Source organism: Pelmatolapia mariae, linkage group LG22 (genome assembly GCF_036321145.2).
Source record: "Pelmatolapia mariae isolate MD_Pm_ZW linkage group LG22, Pm_UMD_F_2, whole genome shotgun sequence".
NCBI lineage: Eukaryota > Metazoa > Chordata > Actinopteri > Cichliformes > Cichlidae > Pelmatolapia > Pelmatolapia mariae.
In genome coordinates this window covers 8588109-8611581 of record NC_086245.2, presented here as the reverse complement: position 1 = coordinate 8611581, position 23473 = coordinate 8588109, and the positions used below count along the sequence as shown (strand labels likewise).

The 23473-nt window shown below is 39.6% G+C and overlaps 3 protein-coding genes across 4 annotated transcripts in view; 2 read left to right on the top strand and 1 right to left on the bottom strand.

The window, feature by feature from the left end:
* Window positions 1-39: 39 nt before the first annotated feature.
* On the bottom strand, window positions 40-4195 carry mycbp (MYC binding protein). The gene is made up of 5 exons (XM_065470448.1): window positions 3891-4195; window positions 3572-3644; window positions 3414-3462; window positions 2003-2132; window positions 40-1917 (listed from the first exon to the last, which is right to left on the bottom strand). The coding sequence occupies exons 1-5, from the start codon at window positions 3903-3905 to the stop codon at window positions 1873-1875; spliced, it is 312 nt and encodes a 103-aa protein (XP_065326520.1). The 5' UTR covers window positions 3906-4195; the 3' UTR covers window positions 40-1872.
* Window positions 4196-4767: 572 nt separating this feature from the next.
* The window catches only part of LOC135932793 (sialin-like), a 33888-nt gene continuing 15182 nt past the window's right edge, over window positions 4768-23473 (top strand). The window contains exon 1 of one of the 2 annotated variants that reach the window (XM_065470446.1): window positions 4768-4891. The gene's annotated coding sequence lies outside the window, so the exon portion shown is untranslated. Of the gene's footprint in view, window positions 4892-22979; window positions 23096-23473 lie in introns of those variants that run through there. The other variant, XM_065470445.1, reaches the window with a different exon arrangement.
* LOC135933591 (sialin-like) lies at window positions 11457-20627 on the top strand. Its single transcript, XM_065471701.1, has 10 exons — window positions 11457-11541; window positions 12227-12444; window positions 12540-12773; window positions 14718-14892; window positions 15127-15245; window positions 15993-16154; window positions 16569-16701; window positions 18487-18634; window positions 18839-18929; window positions 20397-20627. Exons 1-10 carry the CDS (start codon window positions 11457-11459, stop codon window positions 20562-20564), a joined length of 1533 nt encoding a protein of 510 aa, XP_065327773.1. The 3' UTR covers window positions 20565-20627.

The window sequence follows — 23473 nt, the reverse complement described above, 5'->3', positions numbered from 1 at the left end:
GGGGAACTGTAGCATCCTCAGTGGCTAACAAGCTGTCAATCACAAGTGGTAAGCCAATGAGCATTTCCTGGATAATCCTTCTTCCTTAGAATATCCATTTATTCATTTACTTCCTGTTTTTTGACTTATTTTTTAATAATATGACCCAAACGGAGTGACTTAACCTATAAACTAATCGAGAAAGTGTTTGCAGAGCTCAGGGCAGAAGGCTAGTTCTTTGAGACCCACGTTGTTTTTGAAATCACAGGAACCACCCCCTGGTGGACATTAGTAAGAATGCAGGTTTAAAGCGTTTCTGCATTGGCTTCACTTTTCAGACCTCGAAGCTGCGTCCATGTTTTATACTGTCTGAGAGTTCATAGCAAAAGAAGGGTCGTTTTCTCTCTGTTGACCTCGACTTAAATAACAGTACTGCCTAGGATCATTTACCTCATTAACATAATAATGCATTTTATAGATTTCTTTCTTTTCTTTTGACAAGGGGGGATTTTAGTTCACCTTTTAACTTGTCGGGGGGAGATCGAGCGGGCCCACTGGCTGGTGGAGGCTGATTTTGCACCTCTGCATCATAATTATGATTTCAATCATTTTTATGCAACAAAGGAGTCAACTCGACTCATCTGTTTTCTTTGTTACTTTTGACATGAAATATCTTCAAGACTCTTCCAGCTGTAAATTTCTCTTGCAGCAAAACATTACAGTGGTTAGAGAAAAACATACATATAAGCCACAATGATGTTTCCATGACTGTTGCCACACAAGTGAGCAAATTCCTGCCAACAAGTGAGTAAATCTGTAGGATTTACAGAGAATGGTCTGAAAAACAGAAAATACCCAGTGAGCAGCTGTTCTCTGGGTAATATGATTTGTTGAGTGAGAGCAGCCAGACTTCCCTGAGATTAAAGGACAACAGTAACTGAAATAACAAATCATTACAACAAAGAGCATCTCTGAACGCACCAAACCTTGAAGCAAATATGCTACAGCAGCAGAAGACTACATCGAGCGCCGCCCCTGTCAGCGAAGAGCAGGAAACTGAAGGTACAGTTCACACTTACTCACCAGAATCAGCCAACTGAATACTGGAACAAAATTGCCTGGTCTGATGAGTAAAAATTCCTACAATGCCATTTGGATGGTAGGGTTAGAATTTGGTGTAGAAAAACAGAACAGGATGGATTCAACATGCCTCAAGTCAGTGGTTCAGACTGGGAGTGGTGGTGAAGATCAAAGTGTGATTTTCTTGCCACACTTTGGGCCTTTGACGCCAATATGGACCTGAGGAATGTTTCTGTGCCATGAAGAATTGGGCAGAAAGGCACTCCAATCAGGTAATGACAGAATGTACCTATTAAAGTGGCTGGTGAGAGTACAGTTGTGGTCTTGGAAAAACTCCACTTGGTCACTTTGAAGGTTAATGATTTGGCAGAATGCAAAAAGCAGTGCGATCCTTTGTAGCCAGACACTTCAGTCAGTAGCAGCATCTGAATTCATCCATGATGAAGCTTTAATAACAAATCAAGAATTTCCATCAGGCTTGTGAACAACATGCCCTAATTATTTTTTTTAATTAATTTTACTTCATGAGTAGGCATTGAAGTTAATATCAATCCAAAATGTTGTTAAAAACAAAAAATGTAAAGATTTTTTTTCTTCATGTGTAAGCAAAATCGAGGACCTTCAGGACAGAGAGAAAGGCTGATGCTGAAATGTCATTTTTAATTTAGAAAGCTTCTTGTTATACAACAAAAAAGTAACAGTGATTTTGCATTCACTGTACATCCATTGTTTAATAAACATTTACATACTCTACAAACAAGGCTTTAGTAACATTTTTCTTTTTATTCCTCCACAAAAGCAAAGACAACCTCTCTACTCTGCTCCTTCCCCATCAGGCGATGGTTCATACTGCATCAGCTGGAAGATGAGGAGGAAAACGAGAAGGTTAAAGGTCGCAGAATCAGGACCAAATACAGACATGGGATTATCTGTAAACGCTCACCCTGCTCCTCAGCTCTTTGTTCTCCTCCATGAGCTCGCTGCATTTCTGTTGTAGATCAGCCAGCTCCGTACGAAGAGCCTCTGTGTCTGCTGGCTCTGGACCAGCTGCCCCGAGATGAAGCTTTATGAAACTGTTGCCATGGTTAAGGTTAACAAGTGCATGGAAATTTTAGTCATCGAAGATATCTAATTTTATTAGAGTAGAACAAGGTCCAACTCGGTTCAGCCTGTTAATTCAGGAGACAGATGATCCAGTTTGTAGGTTGGGGAGACTGGTGCAGGAGAATGACTCCTTAGCTTAAGTACTGATGGCCTGTGACAGACTCACCCACCGCAAGTATCCTGCAGTATTTAAACATGTGAAGAACAACACAGATTAAATCAAACCCCATGAACAGATTTTAAAATCTCTAGATTTTAAATCTGCTGCCATAACAAGAAACTGGCTTTTTCCACAATAAAACAGCTGAGTGATTATTTGGTCTAGCCTACATCCTTGCAGTCATACTGAGATGCACAGAACATCAGCATATCGATGAATTTTGATGCAGCTGATTTCCCCCATCTACATAGCTGAAGAATTGGAGATGTTAAGATTTTTATTGTGAATTAAAACGCAAAGTCTTAAAGGCTGCCAGTCATCTCTAAATGGACCAGGAGTCACCTCATTGCCCATCTGAAGGTTTCAGGGGACGACGGTGCATTTAAATGATCGATTAGACTGCAATTGTAACATTTTAAGACTGATAATACCACAAATAAAAATAATAAAATATTTTATTTTAAATGCAGTGGTTTAAGCTCTAAACCTGTTTAGATTGAGTGAAATTTTGTGGATAAAGTATTTGCCAACTTCCAGATCTTATTTTTACATATTTGCTACATTTAAATATTTCACATGATCAAACAAATAGACAAAAATAACCTGAATGTCCACTTCTTAATGACTCAAAAATAATAATGAAAGTTTTGGAAGGCTTTATCTAGTCAAAGTTTGGACTTAAACTGGCTAATTCAAGCTCAAAATCCCTCAAGTGTGGCTGAAGTAAAACAGTTTTGCAAAGAAGAGTGAGCCAAAATTCCTCCACAGTGATGTGAAAGACTTGTTACTGGTTATACCAAAAGTTGCAGTTCTTGCTGGTGGCAAAACCAGTTATTAGGTTTAGGGGGAATCACTTTTTTCCACATAAGGCCTGGTAATTCTGGATAACTTTTTCCCCTTAATAAATGAAATAATTTAAAACCTGCATTTTCCACTTACACGGTTATGTGTCCAATATTAAAACACATTAGATCTGAAACATACAAGTGTGACATATCTTTTTTGCTTTGAAGATATAGGTGAGCCACATGAGGAACTGATTGTTACTACCTGAGGTTGTAGTAAGGCGGCAAAAATTTGAAAAGGATACTCCAGTGCATTGTTAGGTTTCTCAGGCTCCTCATAAAGAGCAACTAAAACTGCAAGAAAGAGGGGGAGAGCATGGATATCAGTAAAAACAAATTAAAAGACTGTTTCACAGAATGCATTATCGTTAACGTCACCAGGCTGAACAGGTGGTCCATTTACCGCTTGTTAAGGTGTCGAGGACTCCAGATTTTTCGAGGTATCTTCTAAATTGCTCCCGCTTCGACTCAGAGGCCTGAAAAAGACAAATAGGTGAATGACACACAAGTTAGGAGCCCATTCACACACCAACATGAAGTAAGAGCGCTTTAAAAACTCTTTGCACTGCAAAGTGTTTTCAGCCCATGGTGCCTTCACTGCCATCCACCGTGTTGACGAGCAGGGGTCACGTTGTTATGACGCTAGCTAGCTAGTTTGACAAACTTTAAATGTTACCACGTAAAACATAACAGCTACAGAAAGTAAGGCCAAAAATACTTACTCTATATTGAGCCATGACTTCGATAATAGCCGTGTAACTCCGGGTCGTCTACAATGCGCGAAGCGGAAAATAACTCGGGACTAGCTGCAGCTGTTTGAATGCTACGCAGGAGGTGACTCTGTTGCCATAACAACACATCAAATCACGCGGAAATGAAGTTCTTCCAATAAATAATCAGCTTGTAAAAGGAGAAAAAAGGCCACAGAGTAGCTGTCAAAAGATACATTTAAACAATAAAGAAACGTACGTTTTTCAGTTTACGAGCAAACTACTGAAACGCCTCAGACATCGAAACTAGACGATGAAGCTATGTTGCCAGATTTGCATCACAGGCACACAGAACCTACCATATTATGATTTTTCGTCTTTTAGGCAACAACCCGCTACAATTGGGAAATAAAGCAAGCCGAATTTTGTGTTAGGAGCTCCTGTTTGCCATGTACTACTGAGTGCTCTAAAATCGAATAATGGATTGCTCTGATACCGAAGGTATCGTAAAAATGCCATAATTCACTGTCGAAGTCTTTTTTCCCGGGTTTCTACACTGGCATAATCGCGGTACACTTGAGAGATATTGTCACCCTCAGGAAGAAAAAGTCAAATCAAACTAACAAATAAATACGTGCAACTTCTCTGCTTTTTTGTGTGTAATTTAGTTTTTATATTTAAATGGCTTGGCCACACTGCTGCCACCCCTATCTGGCAACACGGAAAAGTGAACGCAAGCCTTCACGGAAGCGCGCTACCAGCGCAACGTCCGATTTATAAAACATATGAGCTGCAGTCATTGGATAGTCTAAAACTAGGCGTGGCTTATCCATCGCGTTTTCAAATCGGCCCCTTCCCGAGGCTCGTATGACTCGGGTGTAAAAACATCAGCACGGAAAGGAGTTTCTATTGTTTCACCGGCTTCAACATGACACCGATTGTCAAGTGTTAAGCCTCCTGTGCTTCTACTTCCAATAAAACCTAATGAATTATAGTTTTTAATCCTTCACAAGGTAAGCTGCTTTTGATCGATATCTATGGGCTCAAATTGTGGTCATAAATATTTTGTACTTATAAATGAGTTTTATACTTGTAAATCAGACACACACACAAATTCTTTTTACACATACAAATCTTTTTTACACACACACAAATTCTTTTTACACATACAAATCTTTTTTACACACAGACAAATTCTTTTTACACATACAAATCCTGATTTACAAGTACAAACTGATTTACAAGTACAAAATATTTATGACCACAATTTGAGCCCATAGATATCCCATTAATCAGTGACACATTGTAGCTGAGCTGTTAACAAACATATCCTGGCTAGGACATTTAACAGGTAGGCTTTCTTTAATTAGAAACGTTTCAGTAGATTAACACTTATTTACAGGGGCGGATCTAGAGAAATTTTCTTAGGGTGGCATGAGGGTGGCAAAGAAATCAAATGGGGTGGCAAAATCAAAGCCTTTTTTTCCCCCCCAAACACATATGCAGGTGGTTACATACATTCAAATGCAGTAAGTATACACGTTTTTCATATAAATATGATCTATAACTTAATTGTTGTCTGTAGCCCACATAATTACACACTTTAGTTACATAAAACATGTGAGTTTTGAATATGTACTGTATAGCCTGTATAATAAATAAATATGTAGCCCAATAAGTATAAAATCCAGAAAGCTACACATGGGGCGGTTCATTTACAAACACAAGTCTAACTTAAGTTTCACACTGTTTTTTTTTTGTTAGAAAACAATCACATTGTTACATGCTTAAATTACACAAAATGTCAGAAATCTGCACCGTCATGAACAAAAATTTAAACCTAATTTTTCATGATTTGTTGGATTAACCCACTGAGGTCTGAAATACAACCGGTCTTTTTTGACTCCTTTGAGTTTACGTTTGTATTTCCCCCTCAAATTGTTTCATTTTATTTTTTCCCCTTGCCTTGTTTGGTATCATTCTTCTCAGCTCAACTGAATTTAGTTGTTTTTTTCACTGACATACTGCATTAGTATTACTGATCTGAAATCACACAAAGAACTTAAAATCCTAGTAGTATTTTTTTACTGTAAAAAAAACCACAGACATGTTGAGTAAATTTTTATGAAATGCAAATATAAATTGTACATTTTGTAAACAAATACAACTATTTATCTAAATATGCAGCCAATACACCTGCTGTTTTTTTCATTTTGTACAACCATTTAAAAATATTACTAAAACTAAAATGAGAGAACAATCAGGTTTCGCAATAAGATGCCCCACAAATGATGCGTGCCAGTAAAAAAAGTTTGTCCACCAAAAGACAGAGGAGAACAGCACAGGGATAAACCTGCAGGCCTGACAACAGGTGGTGTATCACTCCGCTGGTTTTCTACTTAGTGACAGTGTTTACATTGCAAATATGCCTTTGTGACATTCATTAGTGCCCTCACTGACACACAAAACAAAACAACGACTACACAACAGAACAACTACACAAGACAACACAACACACTAAGTATACACTCCACACTAAACGTCACAAATCTCCCACATCTAAAAACTCTCTCTCTCTCTCTCTCTCTCTCTCTCTCTCACTCACTCGCTTGCTCTGTCTCGCTGCCGTTACCGTCACTCCCAAAACTCTCCCCTCTTCCTAAACAACCAAATCCTACGTGTTGACTTTTTTTAAATTGGTCGACATGGTACATTTTTCCACCGATAGGAAAGAGGTGGCTTTTTTTTCCTTTATTTACTGTTTCCAGAGTGCAACAACCAACCACCTGTGTAAAATCCGAAATTCCCATGGTGTTGTTCAAAATGTGCTCTGGCACAATCATAAGCATCGCTTGCTACTGAAAACGAGAAAAAAGCCGGTCTGCGCTATGGGCTGAACCATTTGTTAAGGGGGGGGGGGGGGGGGATGGGACACTATGCAATATATTCAGTTTTAGCATTTATATTCACTGTTGACTGTAACTACGCTCAAACTGTTAATGCTATCTTATTTTAATAAACAACACTGTTATATGCAAAACTGGGATGGCACTTGGGGTGGCAAGGGATCATTTTAGGGTGCCACTTGCCACCCCATGCCACCCTTCTAGATCCGCCCCTGCTTATTTACTGTGTCTGAATGTTGACAGAGTTACAGTTAAGTTATTTAGACATATTACACCATGCTGTGGTGTGTCTTAGTTTGGAAAAGATGAGTCGATTTAGTATGGGCAGAAATCTGTGCCATCAGAAACTGAATTTGAATAAGTTAAATTCGAATTTGAATTGCTCGGATTGAATCTGAATTGTAACTTGAATAAAAGCTTTTAAAAACTGAATTTGAATTAGTCTAATTTGAAATTCAATTTATTGGTTTGAAAATGATCATCACTAAATTGAAATTGAATTTTATATTTTGAAAATGAATTCATTTGCTTTGAAACTGTATTTTATCCTTTAAAAATTTAGCTCTCGAATAATTTCAGATTCACTTCTCACCATTCAGGTTCAGTTCTACAATTCCATTTCAGTTCCAAAATTCAGTTTTTTGGGACTTACATCCGGTTCCAGTTCAAGAGTAATCGAGCGCAGATTAATAGAACTACGTTTTACTAGCAGACCGAAAGTGTTACTGACGGGAATCTACAGCATCTTGAGCTGAATTAAGACTTCAGAAGTCATTCGTCATGTCGAATGACCAGCAGATAAACTCTCAGGTTGGTAATAAATGTATTACATGTATAAGAACAAGCGTCATGTTAACAAATGATACCCGTACAGTAACTTTTATGCTTATTGTAGCTGCTAGCTAAAAACGCTAATTTAGCCTAGTTTGCCCTGAATTCAGCTTTGACAAACAAATATGATCGACTGTTTCTAGTAGAATTCCAAAGTTGTCATCTTGTACCCTCTCAGAGCCCTGTATGCTTGCAGAGACCTCTACAGTAGGGAAACAGGCAAAACGGTGTCCAAACCTTTGAATTTCAGCTTTATTTATGTCTTACACAGCATCCCAACTCTTTAGCTAACTTAATAACTTTAGCTAAAGTGAATAGTTAGTCTAATTCATTAGTGCAGCATTACTGGATCACCTCTGTTTGAAGTGATATGATATGTGACTATCACTGTGTTTAACTACCATAATAATTCTTAGGGTACTGAGTGCATGCTTAATTAGTTTTTTTTTAACACACTGCTCCATTGCCATGTTTGACAGGCTGAAGTTGTCGGGTCACCTCCTAAATCGACCATCTTTTACAGGTGTTTTGTGCCAGAAATGGAGTGTCCACTGAAGACTGAAGATACTGAATCTCTACGCCTTGCCATTGATCCCTCTTGTGCCTTCATCTAGATGAGAGACATTAACTTAACCACTCTCACATGCTCTGTATCTACATCACCTTCCCTGACAGTCGTAGCTTGGCTCATCTGAGGGTGAAATTATAAGAATGTGTTATTTTGCAAAGTGCTCTCTAGGGTTCCTAAATAAAATATGGCATTGAGGTCATTTCTTTTGAATTAATCCCTTCTTCTGAAATATAAGAACCTCTCCTGGTTTTAATGGCACTTTGGATTTCCTTACTTTCTGTTCCACTCCCAACCCCAAATAGATGCTGACACAGTAACATGGAAGAGGGAAAGAAGTTGGAAAGGACTACTACAAATGAACCTAATGCCTAACAATGAAAAATGTTTCTGCCCATAGACTACACAGTCCATCACACAATAACATAAAAACAAACTTTAACTTCCAGTTATGGATGGGAAGCTGGTGGAATATCATCTGCCAAACCTCGAAGCTGTGTTGATTTACATAAAGTTATGCATATGAACATTTGAGATCTGGTTATCCGTCTTTACTTTTTCAAACCCAGTTCCCTCCAAACTAAGCAGCAGAAAAAGTCAGTGTAATAATACGTTAGCTATCCCTGAAGAGGTGAAATGTGCTGTGAGGATCATGATAGACACTCACATATTTGCACACACGCTCACTTGGAGGCACGAATTACATGGTAAAGGCAAATAATATAAGTTTTGTTATACAAAGCTCTTAAATGGATTAACAGAATACACATTGTGGGAGCCATCTGAGGATAACTGATAATAATCAGATTAAATTACCTGTTTAAAGGTCAAATTAATTGTGGATATTTTCTAGTATTCTTATCCTGATTGGGCTCTCTTTCTCTCGGGGTTATTTTTTGTTTTGTTTTAGGTTTTTTGGTAACCATAAGTTTGAAAATACAAATCTGGAAAGTTCATGGTGCATGACAACAAAGAGGTGAGCCTATAAATAAAGTACAGACTTTAAGTGTCATTACTCAGTGAGAGTCTCAGGTGTTTTTCCACACAGCTGGCTATTCAAGTTCACATACTTCTCAAACAGAGTGACACGGCAAATTTGAAGTAAATCAAAGAGGAAAAAACATCTTACATTTAAAACAAAAAACTCTTTGCAGATTTAATGACTGATTATTTGCATAAATTATTGTTATTAAAGAAACATTTCAGGCTGTAGCTGGATGCAAAGTTTAAAAAGTGCAAAAAGGAGAGCAAAGATTAATCCAAAAACATCCACAAGGTGCCGGGGAAACACAGGAGGACGAGGAAATCACACCACACATGACAGCAAACACCAGAGCAAAACAGAAGAGAAAACCTGACACTATCAAAGTAAAACAGGAAACAACTGAAAGGCAGAAACAAAGCAGACTCACACTGGATGTGGAAACAATGTGAGAGACTAAAATAAAATAAAATAGAAACCAAAAAGTAATGACATTTAACCAGGACGTCCATGAAAAATGGGAATAGGATGCTCAAAGTAGAATGAGCATGACATCAGAACCAAAACTGTAGGGAACAAGACTAAAAACTGAGGTCAACAATAAATACTTTTTCTTTTTTCACTGTACCTTTTTGCACCATAAACTGTAGATCTATTTTTAAAACACTGAGGGGATGACCTCAAGTTAAGGACAATTTAATGGTGATGCCTCCCCTTTTTCCCCCAAAAGTGGTTAATAAAAAAAATAACCAGGAGAAAATAACAGCTGATGGAAAACCTCTCACAGACTTATACTCCATTAAAGTTCAGTCCAGCATCTTTGAAGCTTTGAAAGATAGGACATGTTCACATGTAGTCCTCCTGCATGTGAACATCTGAGTCACAGTTTGGGACCAAAACATACAGACTGACTGACTAGGTGGACTCCCAATCATCTCAGCCAAGTGTGCCAGACAGCAACTGTGGTTAAAGGCTTATTCATAGTGATTACAAGGGCGATCGTGGCTCAAGAGTTGGCCGTTCGTCTTGTAATCGGAAGGTTGCCGATTCGAGCCCCCACTCGGGCAGTCTCGGTCGTTGTGTCCTTGGGCAAGTCACATAACCTACTGCCTACCGGTGATGGCCAGAGGGGCCAATGGCGCGATATGGCAGCCTCGCTTCTGTCAGTCTGCCCCAGGGCAGCTGTGGCTACAACTGTAGCTTGCCTCCACCAGTGTGTGAAAGTGTGAGTGAATGAATAGTGGAATTGTAAAGCACTTTGAGGGTCTCGAAAAGCACTATATAAATGCAATCCATTATTATTATTCACTGATGAGAAAAGAGCAGCCCCTGCCATGACACTGAGAGTTTCACTTCTTACATGAGAACGGGTTCATTTTTTTTATGTCATTTTCCTGTAGTTGAACAGTTAGCAACTACAGTGTTCCCGTAAGGAGCAAGAATCTAAATCCAGAAAACTAAAGTAGGAATTCAACTTCTCGTACTTCTGATTGCACTTTCATCATCGGTGAAGAACAGGAAAAATGAGGTAAATGCAGGCATTTCCTGCATCGCAGCTGACTGTAAGTGGCTGAGTTTATGCTGCTAACAACGGGTCTGAGTGGGACACCTTCTTTGTGTGATCCACATAGAACAGGGGTGGGCAGTCTCAGTCCACGAGGGCCGGTGTCCCTGCAGGTTTTAGATCTCACCTTGGGTCAACACACCTGAATCACTTGATTAGTTCGTTACCAGGCCTCTGGAGAACTTCAGGACATGTTGAGGAGCTAATTTAGCCATTTAAATCAGCTGTGTTGGTTCGAGGACACATCTAAAACCTGCAGGGACACCGGCCCTCGTGGACTGAGATTGCCCACCCCTGACATAGAAGGTGATAAAGTCATGATATTTAGAAAGCCATTCCGCACAAAGAGGATGTTATATATATATATGTATATATATATATATACATATATATATATAGATATAGATATATATGTATATATAGAGATAGATAGATAGATAGATAGATAGATAGATAGATAGATAGATAGATAGATAGATAGAATTGTTTTTTCCTAAATGTTCCTGTTATGCTTGTAGACCATTTTATGTTTTTATTTTCTGTGTGTCTGTGTATGTGTGTGTCAGCATGTTACAGTGCCCAAACCTGCTGTCCATCGGCAGCATCTTTGCTTGCTCACTCACGATAGTCTTTGTCCCACATCCTCGTTGTTGTGGTTTAATAAGTCAATACTACCTTTTGCAGAAGTTTACATACTGAATATTTTTTCTGGATCAGGCCAACTGCCATGGCGCTGCCCAGTGGCTACTCCATCAACTCAGCCGCTGCCAATGACAGTAAGAACACTGAACCTCTCATTGGGAGTGTTGAAGGTAAGAAAATTGTTTTTCTGTTTTGTTTTTTAAAATCTTGACTATTGAATCTGCTTCAAAAAATAAGCTGAACATGCAGCAGATTGAGCTTTTTGTGTCACTGTGTTGTGCAGATCTAATTTTGAACTGGACTACAAAAGTGATGCTGTTGTAGAGATGGTTTTCAGTTCTTCAGTCGTGCACACATCGGCACTAAAGATCACCTGTTATATAACAGGTGATCTTTAGTGCTTGTTTTTAAAAAACAACTCAAAACTCACCTTTTTAAAACTGTTTTTGGTTAAATTTCTGCCTGTTTTATATTGTCTGTTTTACCCTTTTATTATTTGTTATCTTATGTGCAGCACTTTGTGATTCTGTCTAGAAGGGTGCTCTACAAATAACATTGTATTTATTTATTTATTTATTTATAAGACCTCCATGAGGCCTGCAGCTGACCAGAGATAACTGCTGGCAAAATCATGCTGCACAAAAACCACAGTTTGCTTTCACATCGTGATGCTCTTGTGGTGCGAGTATAGAAGCAGCTCTTCTAGGGCGGTATCTGAAAGTAGTATCTTTATTTGAAGTGGTCCAAACGTGCGTGGGGAAAATGACAACCTTAAAGGGGAGATCTACCTAATTAAGGCTTTTGAAAAAAAACCCAAAACACTTTTAAACTGTTTGTTTCTCTGTGTGTGATCAGTTCCTCCTCGGTGCTGCTCGGCCCGCTTCAACCTCGCCTCCATGATATTCCTCGGCTTCACTATGGTCTACGTTCTCCGTGTCAACCTCAGCGTCGCCATAGTAGCCATGGTGAACAACACCGCCCCAGATCCAGCTGGAAACCACTCCGTAATTGACATTTGTCCGCTACCATCCGGACACAAGAACACCAGCGATAATTTCCAGCAGCCTGCTGGGGTAACGCCGCTCGAGCATTAAAAAAACCCGCCATCAAGATCTCTCCTCATGCTTTATTTTCTGTGACGCCTCCTCTCTGTGTCCTCTTGCTCCAGGTCCCTCAGTACAACTGGGACTCTAAGACTCAGGGCTGGCTGCTCGGGGCTTTCTTCTTCGGCTACCTGTGCACGCAGATCCCGGGCGGCTACCTGGCCGGTCAATACGGGGGGAAGATTTTCCTGGGTTTGGGTGTGCTGTGCACAGCTGTCCTCACTCTGCTCACCCCTCTCGCTGCCAAATGGGGGTCGTACTGGCTGTTTGCACTGCGAGTGCTGGAGGGCTTTGGAGAGGTACGACAGGGGGGAGACCAGACATGTTTTTCTTTATTTCTTTGACAGGTTTGTTTAAGCTCTTAACACCCATCTGTGGTTAAGGTTAAGGTCCAACATTTTAACAGGAATTTCACCTGTTAGAAGCAGAAGTGGGAAAAGTGTTAACGGACCACAGATACGAAAGACGGTCTAAAACAAATCTCAACATTTTTATGCACATTAATTCTGACAGAAAATTGACAGCAAAACCTTAAAAGTTTGGTTGTCCATATGTAAACTTTATTAAGTTAAGATAACCTTATGTATACTAAGATGGATTAAATAAATTATTACATGAACAAAAATCTCTGAAAGGTAACAAAAAAAGAAAAAAATTAAGATCTCAGAGAATAAAAATCCAAATAAAGAGCTTAATAACTAAAAGTCTGATAAAATGCTATGAGGTGCTGAAGGTTTCCTGTATCAGCTCCTATTACAGATACAGGCCTTGCTCTGCCAGCGTGATCAACACTGCCAGAAGTAATGAGAAGAAAAACCAGCAGTAGACTTAGAAAATGTACACATTTTCACAGCCAGGACCAGTCACTGACTGTGGCTAAAGAGGGCTGACATCACTTGGCAGTAAAGGCAGTCAGCTAACCGTGAGACACACGCCCAGGATTCATCAACCTGTGGTGGACCTGTCTCAGTAGAGGACGTCAAAAGGGTAGAAAACCTAACACTAGAAATTTTGACTGATACAGCTGTCTCAGGGCCTGCTGGGGGCCATGCAGTTAGTCTCATGGTAGTGAAACCTAAAGGAGGAATGAAAGAGGAAAAAAAAAGAAAAGGAAAAATGTTCAGTTCTTCTCCCCTCTGCTCTTCTTCCCTTTTCTGGGAGGCAGTAGGGAGGTAGAGCGTACCGCCCGAACCGGCGGGGAGATGTGGGATGCCAGATCAGGCGCCCCCTTTCCGGCTCCCCTCTCTGCTCGCTCCTATCTTGTCTCTTTTGTCTTACTTCTCTCTATCACCTTTTCTATCCCTTTGAAGAACTGAGGCTCCATAAATATTGAAGAGGTAAGTATTACTTCTCAGTTGCAGTGAATTGATAGAAGAAAATGAAAATTGCAGAAAACTAAACAGAAGACCGTAGAAGAGAAATGACAATTTAACATAAACCAGTGACACACTCCGGGGCCTGATCAACCCTGGCAGGGCCTCCATTGGATGAGGGTGTCTAGTAATAATGGCCAAAATGCCCAATGAATCCAAGGTCCATTACTGACGATGTGTCCCAAATTTGAATATGATAATCTAGATCAGATCTCTAATCCCTAAACCTAAGCAAGGAAGGGAAAAAAATGGCTTGGGTAAAATACCGAAACACCCTGTGAAGTTGAGGCACACAACGAAGTGTCCTGCTGGTAAAGTTTCTGGGCTGCCTTTCCTCATAACAGCCATCCTTTAAAACTTTCTCCATTTGAAGCAATGCATTATAAGGGATTGTAACATCTATTCCTTTTACTGAATCACAGGAAGTAGTCTTTAGGTGATGAAGTCAAAAGAAGAAAAAAATTAAAAAATAACAGGAGCTGCTGTAACAGGTGGCCACGCAGAACAGAACAAATAAGAAAATGAAAAGCTCCTGGTAGAGTGGATGGTTCTGATGGTTTAACGTGGAGTTACCCCTACTAAAGACCCATGTGGCCTAACACCTCCCTGATATCTCACTGGCTGTTCCTACATGACATACCAAAGCAAGCAGTAATGCTCGAAATTCAACGCTTGAAAAACAGATCATCATCTCAGTAGAGTCATTGAGAGAGCTCTCAGGAAGAAGAGTTTTGCTGAACTTTTTTAGGTTTAACGTCTACATCAAGAATGACGCCGGGGTGTTTGTAGTTTTCTGCTCTGCCAATGTAAATAGCTTCTATAACAGCGGGGAGATTATTTTCTTTACATTGTATCTGTGTGTGCCTTCAGGGCGTAACGTACCCAGCAATGATGGCATTGTGGACTCGGTGGGCTCCTCCTCTGGAACGCTCTCGCCTGACCACCCTGTCGGCATCTGGGGGCAACTTTGGCGCCTTTGTGGCCCTGCTGCTCACCGGCTACATCTGCCAGATGCTGGGCTGGCCTGCCGTTTTCTACATCTGTGGTGAGGGGACACGCACAGACAAAACCACGAGCCATTTTTTTTACTACGTTTGAACAACAAAAAAACAGTTTAGAGCCATTCGTGGATTATTAAGGCTACACAGAAGTCTTGTTTTAATGTACAGTGATGGTAATCTACCTTAGGTACACACAATTTTACATTTTAGCTTATTCCTCTTTGGTTTATGACAACAGCTCTTTGCACGATGCCTAGCACTTCCTCTTCCTCTTCCAGGCAGTGCTGGTTGCCTCTGGGCAGTCTTTTGGTTTATCTTTGTGTCAGATGACCCTCGCACTCATCGCCGAATCAGCGAAGAGGAGAGAGATTACATCATCAACTCCATCGGACCGCAGGTACCCATTTTTTTTCTTTTTAACCCCAAAAATGGATTTGCACTAGACTGCAAATCTGACTATATGGGTTTTTTAAGTGAAAAAAAAGTGGTAGTGAATATACAAATACTATGAGTACTATGAGAGTATAGCCAGCTGTTTATTCTTCATTTTTGTGAGTGGTATAGTTTTTTTTTTTTAAAGGTAAATTGGCTTTCCTAAACAGAAATGAAGAATTCTAGTGTTTCTGGCAAAATACATTTGTATTTAGACTTAGACTTAGAGACTTAGAGCTTTTTATTGTTATTGTGCAGTTTCTCACACAGCGAAATTGGGTAGCTGGACCACAAAGGTGCAAAAGTAAGAAGAGAAAACAATATACAACGAGGGGGAAAAAAAATAAATAAAATAAAATAAAAAGAAATATATATGTGTACATACATGTGAAAAAAGCCGATTCAGGATTTAATGAATTGATATTATGTTATTCAAGCTAAAATTGATTTGAATTGGAAAATCGATTATTGAAACCCACCCCTAGTTGCATAGTCTGTCTACCAGACACCCATTTGCAACATGTTTGGAACGTCACGAACAAAAACTAATTGGCTGACATATTGGCTTTTAAATCGTCAAATATCAGCATCACTGTCAGTCTTAATAACCCTATATCAGTCAAGCTCTACTGCAAAGTTCTTACATTTTATTATTTCAGTACATTTTTATGAATATTCTAAAGATTTTCTCTAACCTGAACTGATGTTTCAGGGTACAGGTCATGGCTGGTCCTTGCCCTTTCTGAGCATGGTACTGTCTATCCATCTGTGGGCCATCTTCATCACCCAGATGTGCTCGACATGGGCCTTCTACACGCTGCTCACATCCCTGCCCACCTACATGAACGTCATCCTGCACTTTGACCTGCAGACGGTGAGGTTTCCCTTCACTTGTTTAATGTTTAACTAAACGTGTTTGAGATGAGAGTAGAGACACATGAGAGAGTGAAACATAATAAACTGTGATGTGAAATGTCAGTTTTAATGTTATGACAGATTATAGGGACTTTGACCTCTGCTTGTTTTTTTTCTTTATAGTAAAAAGTCTATTAAATAGATGAATCTAAACTGTGTCGGATAGTAAACATGTCTTGGGAATAGCCAAACATGTAGAGATGTCAGAGAAGAAATCAAGTGAAAGTCCCAAAATCTGAAACTACAGCATCGGCTCTACACTTTCCTGATGCCAGTGTTTATATTTCTGTGTTTTCGTGTTTTGAATACGTTACCCAAGAGGACATGCCTTTAACCATAAAGAAGTCTGAACATCTGTCTGTGTCTGTATCAGAACGGCTTCCTGTCCTCTCTGCCGTACCTGGGCAGCGGGTTGAGTGTGTGGCTGTCTGGAGTCGCAGCGGACGCCCTCATCGAGCGGCGAGTTTTCAGTGTCACTGTCGTCCGCAAAATCTTCACACTTGTAGGTAAATAAAACGTTCGTGCTCATTTCATTTGTGTGCAGGCTTTGCTTACATATCATTAGAAAAGAGTCAGGATTCCTGTACTGCTGACAAGGGTTGGGAACTGATAAGAATTGAGTGATTATAGTTCCATTATCAGTATCACTTATCAATTCGATTCCTTATCAATTGCTGCTGGCTTCTCTTTGAGAGTCACCACCATCTCTAAGCAGGATATCAAAGACATTATATCCATGCAAATTAATTACATGCTGAATGGTCAAATGTTTATGCATGTTGGCGGTATTTCCCCTCTTTGTTGTGATCAGTGTCGGGGTCAATACTCAAAAAAACTAAAGTAAAAAGGTTATTACACATATTACACAGAACACTTTTCTTAAAAGTATTGCAGTACGTTACTTAATTACACCCAGGAGAAAGACATTGGTTATATCACTTGTTACATTACTTTCATGTTCATCTGTAAAATGATCTTATGATATGAAAACATGTTTGCAAAATGCTGTGCCTGTTCACGTATCTTTGGGCAACACGTGAACCCTGCAAGATCTGTCTGGTGAAACAGGATGAGTACAAAAAACCCAGTCCTCCTGACTGAGGAAAATTTAGTAGGGTGACAGCTGTCAGGAAGAAGCTGTTCCTAAACATGCTGGTTTTTAGTTCAAGGGGCCCTTTAGTGCCATCTGGAGGGGAGGAGCTAGAAGAGTTGAGAGGCAGGATGAGAGGAGTCACTGAGAATGATGTGCTTGGCGTAGACATCCTCAATGGCAGGAAATGGAGTCCCTGTGATGCGTTGGGCAGTTTTCACCACTCGCTGCAGTGCCTTGCGGTCAGCAACAGAGCAGTTCCCATACCCGACTGTGACGCAGTTGGTCAAGATGCTCTCTATCGCACAGCGGTAGAAGTTACCCAGTATGTCAGCAAACAGGTGGTTCTTCTGCAGTGTCCTCAAGAAAAAGAGGCGCTGATGGGCCTTCTTGACCAGGCTGGAGATGTTAGTTGACCAGGACAGATTCTCAGAGATGTGGGTCCCCAAGAACTTGAAGCTGGAGACCCGTTCAAAAGCTGTGCCATTTATGTAGATGGGAGCATGGGTGTCTCTCTTCTCTCTCCTGAAGTCCACAATGAAATCTTTTGTTTTGCTGGTATTCAGGAGCAGGTTATTGTCGGTGCACTACACAGCTAGATGCTTTACCTCTTCCCTGTAGTCAGACTCATCGTTGTCACTGATGAGACCAATCACTGTGGTGTCATCCACAAACTTGATGATGTAGTTGATCCATACCTAGGTCTGTAGTCATGGGTGAAAAGGGAGTAATAATAAAATGAATACTTTAGTATAAAAAATGACTCAGTAAGGTAAATTTTACATAACAGAAGTACAGATCTAAACAAAAAAGTACATGTGGTACGACAGATTTCCTTTCTCTTCCCTTATGGACTAATGGGGTTAAAATATTATTTTCCCTGATATTGTCAGCTCAGGCACACATTCCCATTCATTTGCTATTGAAACCTTCTGTTTGTGAGGTTCAGCCAATTAGAAGGAAGCAGCCTAAGAAGAAGCCTTTAAGTGAGAGGAGCTTGTTTCCAGGAGGATGAACTGAGGTGTAGCATCAGGACCCTGTATAAGCTAAATAGGGATTATTTTGGACTGCGAAACATGCAAAGCCGCTCAAATAGCTGGAAATGAGTAGATCATATTCTCTCTTAAAGAGAGAAATTGACTCAGTACCGTTTTATTTTTTATTTTCTTCTTGTTCCAACATCCGTCTCTTCTCTCCGCAGGTCTGTTGATGCCCTCGGTTTTCCTTGTGGCTGTTATTTACGCCGGCTGCAACCACATTCTCATCGTCACCTTCCTCACACTGTCTTTGACCTTGGGAGGGTGCAACACCGCCGGAGTCTTCATCAACCAGATAGACATCGCTCCTCGGTGGGTGTCGTCGTCCAGACAGCTGATTCAGTTTTTACTGCTTAACAGTTTAAACCCCCAAGACATGAAACACATAAAAGCTGCAAATCACTTAAGTAAACTATACACTGATAATCAGAGTCCACAGATCTAATGAAGACTCAGATGAATGAAAAACAACCTGATCAGAGTGACAAACAGGTACTTTGTTTTCCGCTCCTGCAGGTATGCAGGATTCCTGTTTGGAATCACCAACACCTTTGGGAGTATTCCAGGGGCGGTGGCACCGATTGTAACGGGATACTTTACTGAAGACGTGAGTTTAAAGGCAAAATTCATCATCTCACTTAAGTCTTCTTAAGTAGGGTTAAGCAACCTTAGGTCTTTGTCGTGCATTGTTGTTTATTTATTTATGTATTTATTTATTTATTTATTTTTAAATTTTGCTTGGTTTGCATTAGTCTCACCAGGGATTTTTACCATCCAGTGTGTTGAGTTCCTTTTGATTTCTATAAAAGCTACTATATACATAAAGCTTTGTTTGATTACACAGGATTGTTTAACCACCATTCATTATTGTTGGAATACACAACTGCACAAAAAATTATGGACAACTATTTTAGTGTAATTTCTATGAACAAATTTCTCCTAAAAAGTTGTTTAAAACAACATAAACTTTATGTTTTGCAGAATAGTAAAATTAAAATGACCTTTTGGTAAATGGCTTCCTCATTTTTAATTATTCATGAGACTGGGAAATAAGTTCTTGTATGTGTTTGGGCCGACCTGACATTTTCATAACAGATTTGACCAGTAATCTTCCTAATGTAAGGAAATCTTTTATAATAGAAGCTGAGATGCCAAAAATAACATATGAGGCTTCTGTGGTTTTAAATAAAGCCCAACCCTAACCTACTTTGACCTGTGCCCTGAACTACAAAGCAAGGTCAATACGGAGGACATATTTATGTTATCTGGATTCATTTATCCTAACAAGCAATCAGGGCAAACAAAGGTGGTTATCAACTCGTCAAACCCAGGGTTTATCAAGCTAACTACTGGTGTTGGCAGCATCTGACCAATCACAAACATGGACAGAGAGAGCAAAACCAATAAAAGCTTTAAGTGCAAAAGCACTGTTATATTGATAAAGTTCAACCTAAATGAAGCCAAATGAAGGCAAATATGCAGACTGTATGAGGTAACAGACCCACCACTGTCACAGCTCTTTCAGCTTTTATTCCATTAAATAAATTTTAAATTAGTAAAAGACAGTTTAAGTCTTTGTGCTTTCAGCCGCAGTCTCAGTGGTGGTAACGTTCTGAGAACAATGAATAAATTCAAGAGCACAGATTGTTTACAAATTAATATAAAGTCCAAATTTACAAATAGGTTTCCTGTTTTTGGATCATATATTAATGCTTATAGAAGAATAAAATTGTTATAAAAGTTTACAACCAATACACAGAGCTGTTTTCTAATCATTAAGTTATCGAGATAAGCCCATAATCCTGCTTTAGTGCTCTGTCATCTGGTGGATGTTAGGAGGGCTGATGTCGGGCTGATGTTGCTGGACGTTTGTGTTTTCAGGTTCAGGGCTGCAGTGTACGTTTTAAGACAGCCTTAGACTGAAATAGGAATGACAATAAAATCATATCTTCATGTTTTTATTACTTCAAGGTGGAAAATACACAGAAGCCATTATAAAATTGTTGAAAGCAGTAATAATTCACTGTCAGATTCACAATGTTTAACGTTCATTGTCCTCTCCTCTGGTTGGCAGCACACTCTGGCCGGCTGGGCGAAAGTCTTCTGGGTCGCCGCTGGGATCAACGCGGGCGGTGCCGTCATTTACACGTTATTTGGCAGCGGCAGGGTCCAACCATGGGCCCTCACTGAGGAGGAGCGAGCTGAAGCTGAGAGGAATAGGAACAGGTCCATCTCACATTAAAGCAGAAATATGCATCAGCAGCAGAGCCTTTACTCAGGCTTTAAAGACACGTATACGGTTAGCTAGTTTTACAAAGTTTTCTGATTTTAGAGGAACATGTCTGGAGTTTTCTATAAATTCAGTAATGAATTAAGGGAATATATATACAATATGCTCTTCTTGTTTACAACAAAGTGAGCTGAGAGACTTATTTTTACAGTAATTCCAGCAACTATATGCTAACGGAGCATTTCAAATTTCCTGTTAGGCACATTCTTAAACAAATTTTTCCTACATTTCGATACCAGGTTCATCTTCTAGCTCAGATTCCTTCCGTTATAAAAGAAAGAAACATCGTGTTTTTTCTAAGTAGTTTCAACTTGACCAAGTTTAGGTCCTGAAGCAGGAGCAGATCTATAGTATGTAGTCAAATAAGTATAAAATCCAGAAAGTTACACAACATGAGGTGGTTCATTTACAAACACAAGTGTAACTTAAGTTTCATACTCTTTGCTCATTAGAAATAATCAAATTGTCACGAAATGCTAGAAATCTGCACCTTTATGAACACATTTTCACCAAAAATTTAAACCTAATTTTTAATGATTTATTGGGTTAACCCCCTGGGGTCTGGGGTATAACTGGCCACTTTTGCCTACTTTTTATTGTACCTTTAATTTTTTTCCTTGCCTTGTTTGGTATCATTATTTTCAGCACAATCTCACATGTCTGAATTTACAGTTATTTTTCATTGACATTCTATGTTGGCACAATTGATCTGAAATCACACAAAAAACATAAAATCCCAGCAGGAAAAAGTTATTTTTTTACTGTAAAAACCAAAAACATGTTTACTGAATTATTTTCATAACTTGAAATGCAAATATAAATTGTAAAGTTTAAAAACTTATGCACAAATTTCGGAAACAATAAAGTTATATACAAGTATTTGCTTAAGAATGTAGCCATTGCTTCAGGTGTTTTTGTACCATTTAAAAATACTACTAAAACTAAAATTACAGAACGATTAGGTGTCACAATGGAAATGCTGCACAAATTATTTGTGCCAGTGCAAAAAACTAGCCTGTCCACCACAAGACAGAGGAGTAAAGAGGAGGCCTGCAGGCCTGACAGCAGGAGGTTTATCGCTGCTCCCGTTTTCTGCGTGGAGACCGTGTTCACATTGCAATCTGTCTTTGGAGGCTTTTTAGCAGCAACTGTGTTATTCACTGGTGCTCTCATTGTTTTAAAACACAAAACAAAACTATGACTACACAACCCACCAACGTCACACTTCAAACACGCTAAACGTCACTATGCAACGGGGTGACACTGTGCAATATATTCAGTTTTTGGATTTTATAGGCAATGCTTATTGTAGCTAGGCTCAAAGTGTTAATGCCAGCTTATTTTAATAAACAGTACTGTCATATGCAAAACTGGGGAGGTAATAGGGGTGGCAAGAAATTATTTTAGGGTGACACATGCCACCCTATGCCACCCCTGTAGAGCTGCCCTTGTCCTGAAGAATGTTTTTAAAGGTAAAACTGAAAGCTTTGCCTCCAGCTCAGCGCTCTCTTCACCACAACAGTCCGGTACAACATCCATCTCACCAGTCTGCCAGCCTACCTAACGCTCCAGCTTCCCATCACTCATGGATAAAATGCTCCCTTAACTGGAGCCACCTCTCTCCTCCAACTCAGAGGGAGCAATCCTCCATTTTCTGGCAGGGAACCACAGCCTCAAACTCTCAACCTGGTTATTTCACATTTTCTGTTCAATTTCTGTCAGCTTCCTTTTGGATGAGACGGCTTCAGAGGGAAACATCCAGCTGTTGTGAAGCTGCCTCCAGTGCAGCTTCCTCATCTACTCAACATCATCTAAATCTTAACCTACCTTATGTACTTTGGGGGCCTGAAACTCAAGAAATATTCATAGTATGAAATTTTGCATGGTTTCATTAAAGATATTAAAGTTATTCGACATAAAAAAAAATCAGCTGATTCTGAGGATGTCAGGTGGGAGATGCTGACTGATATTTCACTGATTTTATTTATTTTGTTGGAGGTGTTATTTTCCCGGGTTTCTACACTGGCATATTCGCGGTACTCTTGAGAGATATTGTCACCCTCAGGAAAAAAAGTCAAATTAAATTAACAAATAAATACGTGCAACTTCTCTGCTTTTTGTATGTAATTTAGTTTTCATGTTTAAATGGCTTGGCCTCACTGCTGCCACCTCTATCTGGCAACACGGAAGCCTGAACGCAAGCCCTCACGGTCACGGAAGCGCGCTACCAGCGCGACGTCCGATTTATAAAACATATGAGCTGCAGTCATTGGATAGTCTAAAACTAGGCGTGGCTTATCCATCGCGTTTTCAAATCGGCCCCTTCCCGAGGCTCATGTGACTCGGGTGTAAAAACATCAGCACGGAAAGGAGTTTCTATTGTTTCACCGGCTTCAACATGACACCGATTGTCAAGTGTTAAGCCTCCTGTGCTTCTACCTCCAATAAAACCTAATGAATTATAGTTTTTAATCCTTCACAAGGTAAGCTGCTTTTGATCGATATCCCGTTAATCAGTGACACATTGTAGCTGAGCTGTTAACAAACATATCCTGGCTAGGACATTTAACAGCTAGGCTTTCTTTAATTAGAAACGTTTAAGTAGATTAACACTTATTTACTGTGTCTGAATGTTGATATAGAGTTACAGTTACGTTATTTAGACAGATTACACCATGCTGTGGTGTGTCTTAGTTTGGCAAAGATGAGTCGATTTAGCTCCGTTTCCTAAAATATTTAATGATATTCATGTTACATCTACTAAAGGATGAACAGATGCTGTTTCTAAATATTATTCAGTTGGATTTATGTTGCAACGTTAAAAAATAACTCGTTAAAACTACAACAGGTTCTGTAGTAGG

What these genes read in the sequence shown, in the direction of transcription:
- mycbp (XM_065470448.1), bottom strand. An exon ending in CCTCGACACCTTAACAAGCG is followed by an intron (nt 3,463 to 3,571) that starts GTAAATGGACCA and finishes TCTTTCTTGCAG; the next exon opens with TTTTAGTTGCTCTTTATGAG. An exon ending in ACAAAGAGCTGAGGAGCAGG is followed by an intron (nt 1,918 to 2,002) that starts GTGAGCGTTTAC and finishes CTCATCTTCCAG; the next exon opens with CTGATGCAGTATGAACCATC.
- LOC135933591 (XM_065471701.1), top strand. Translation starts at nt 11,457, where the DNA reads ATGGCGCTGCCCAGTGGCTACTCCATCAACTCAGCCGCTGCCAATGAC. An exon ending in TCTCATTGGGAGTGTTGAAG is followed by an intron (nt 11,542 to 12,226) that starts GTAAGAAAATTG and finishes GTGTGTGATCAG; the next exon opens with TTCCTCCTCGGTGCTGCTCG. An exon ending in TGCACTTTGACCTGCAGACG is followed by an intron (nt 16,155 to 16,568) that starts GTGAGGTTTCCC and finishes TGTCTGTATCAG; the next exon opens with AACGGCTTCCTGTCCTCTCT.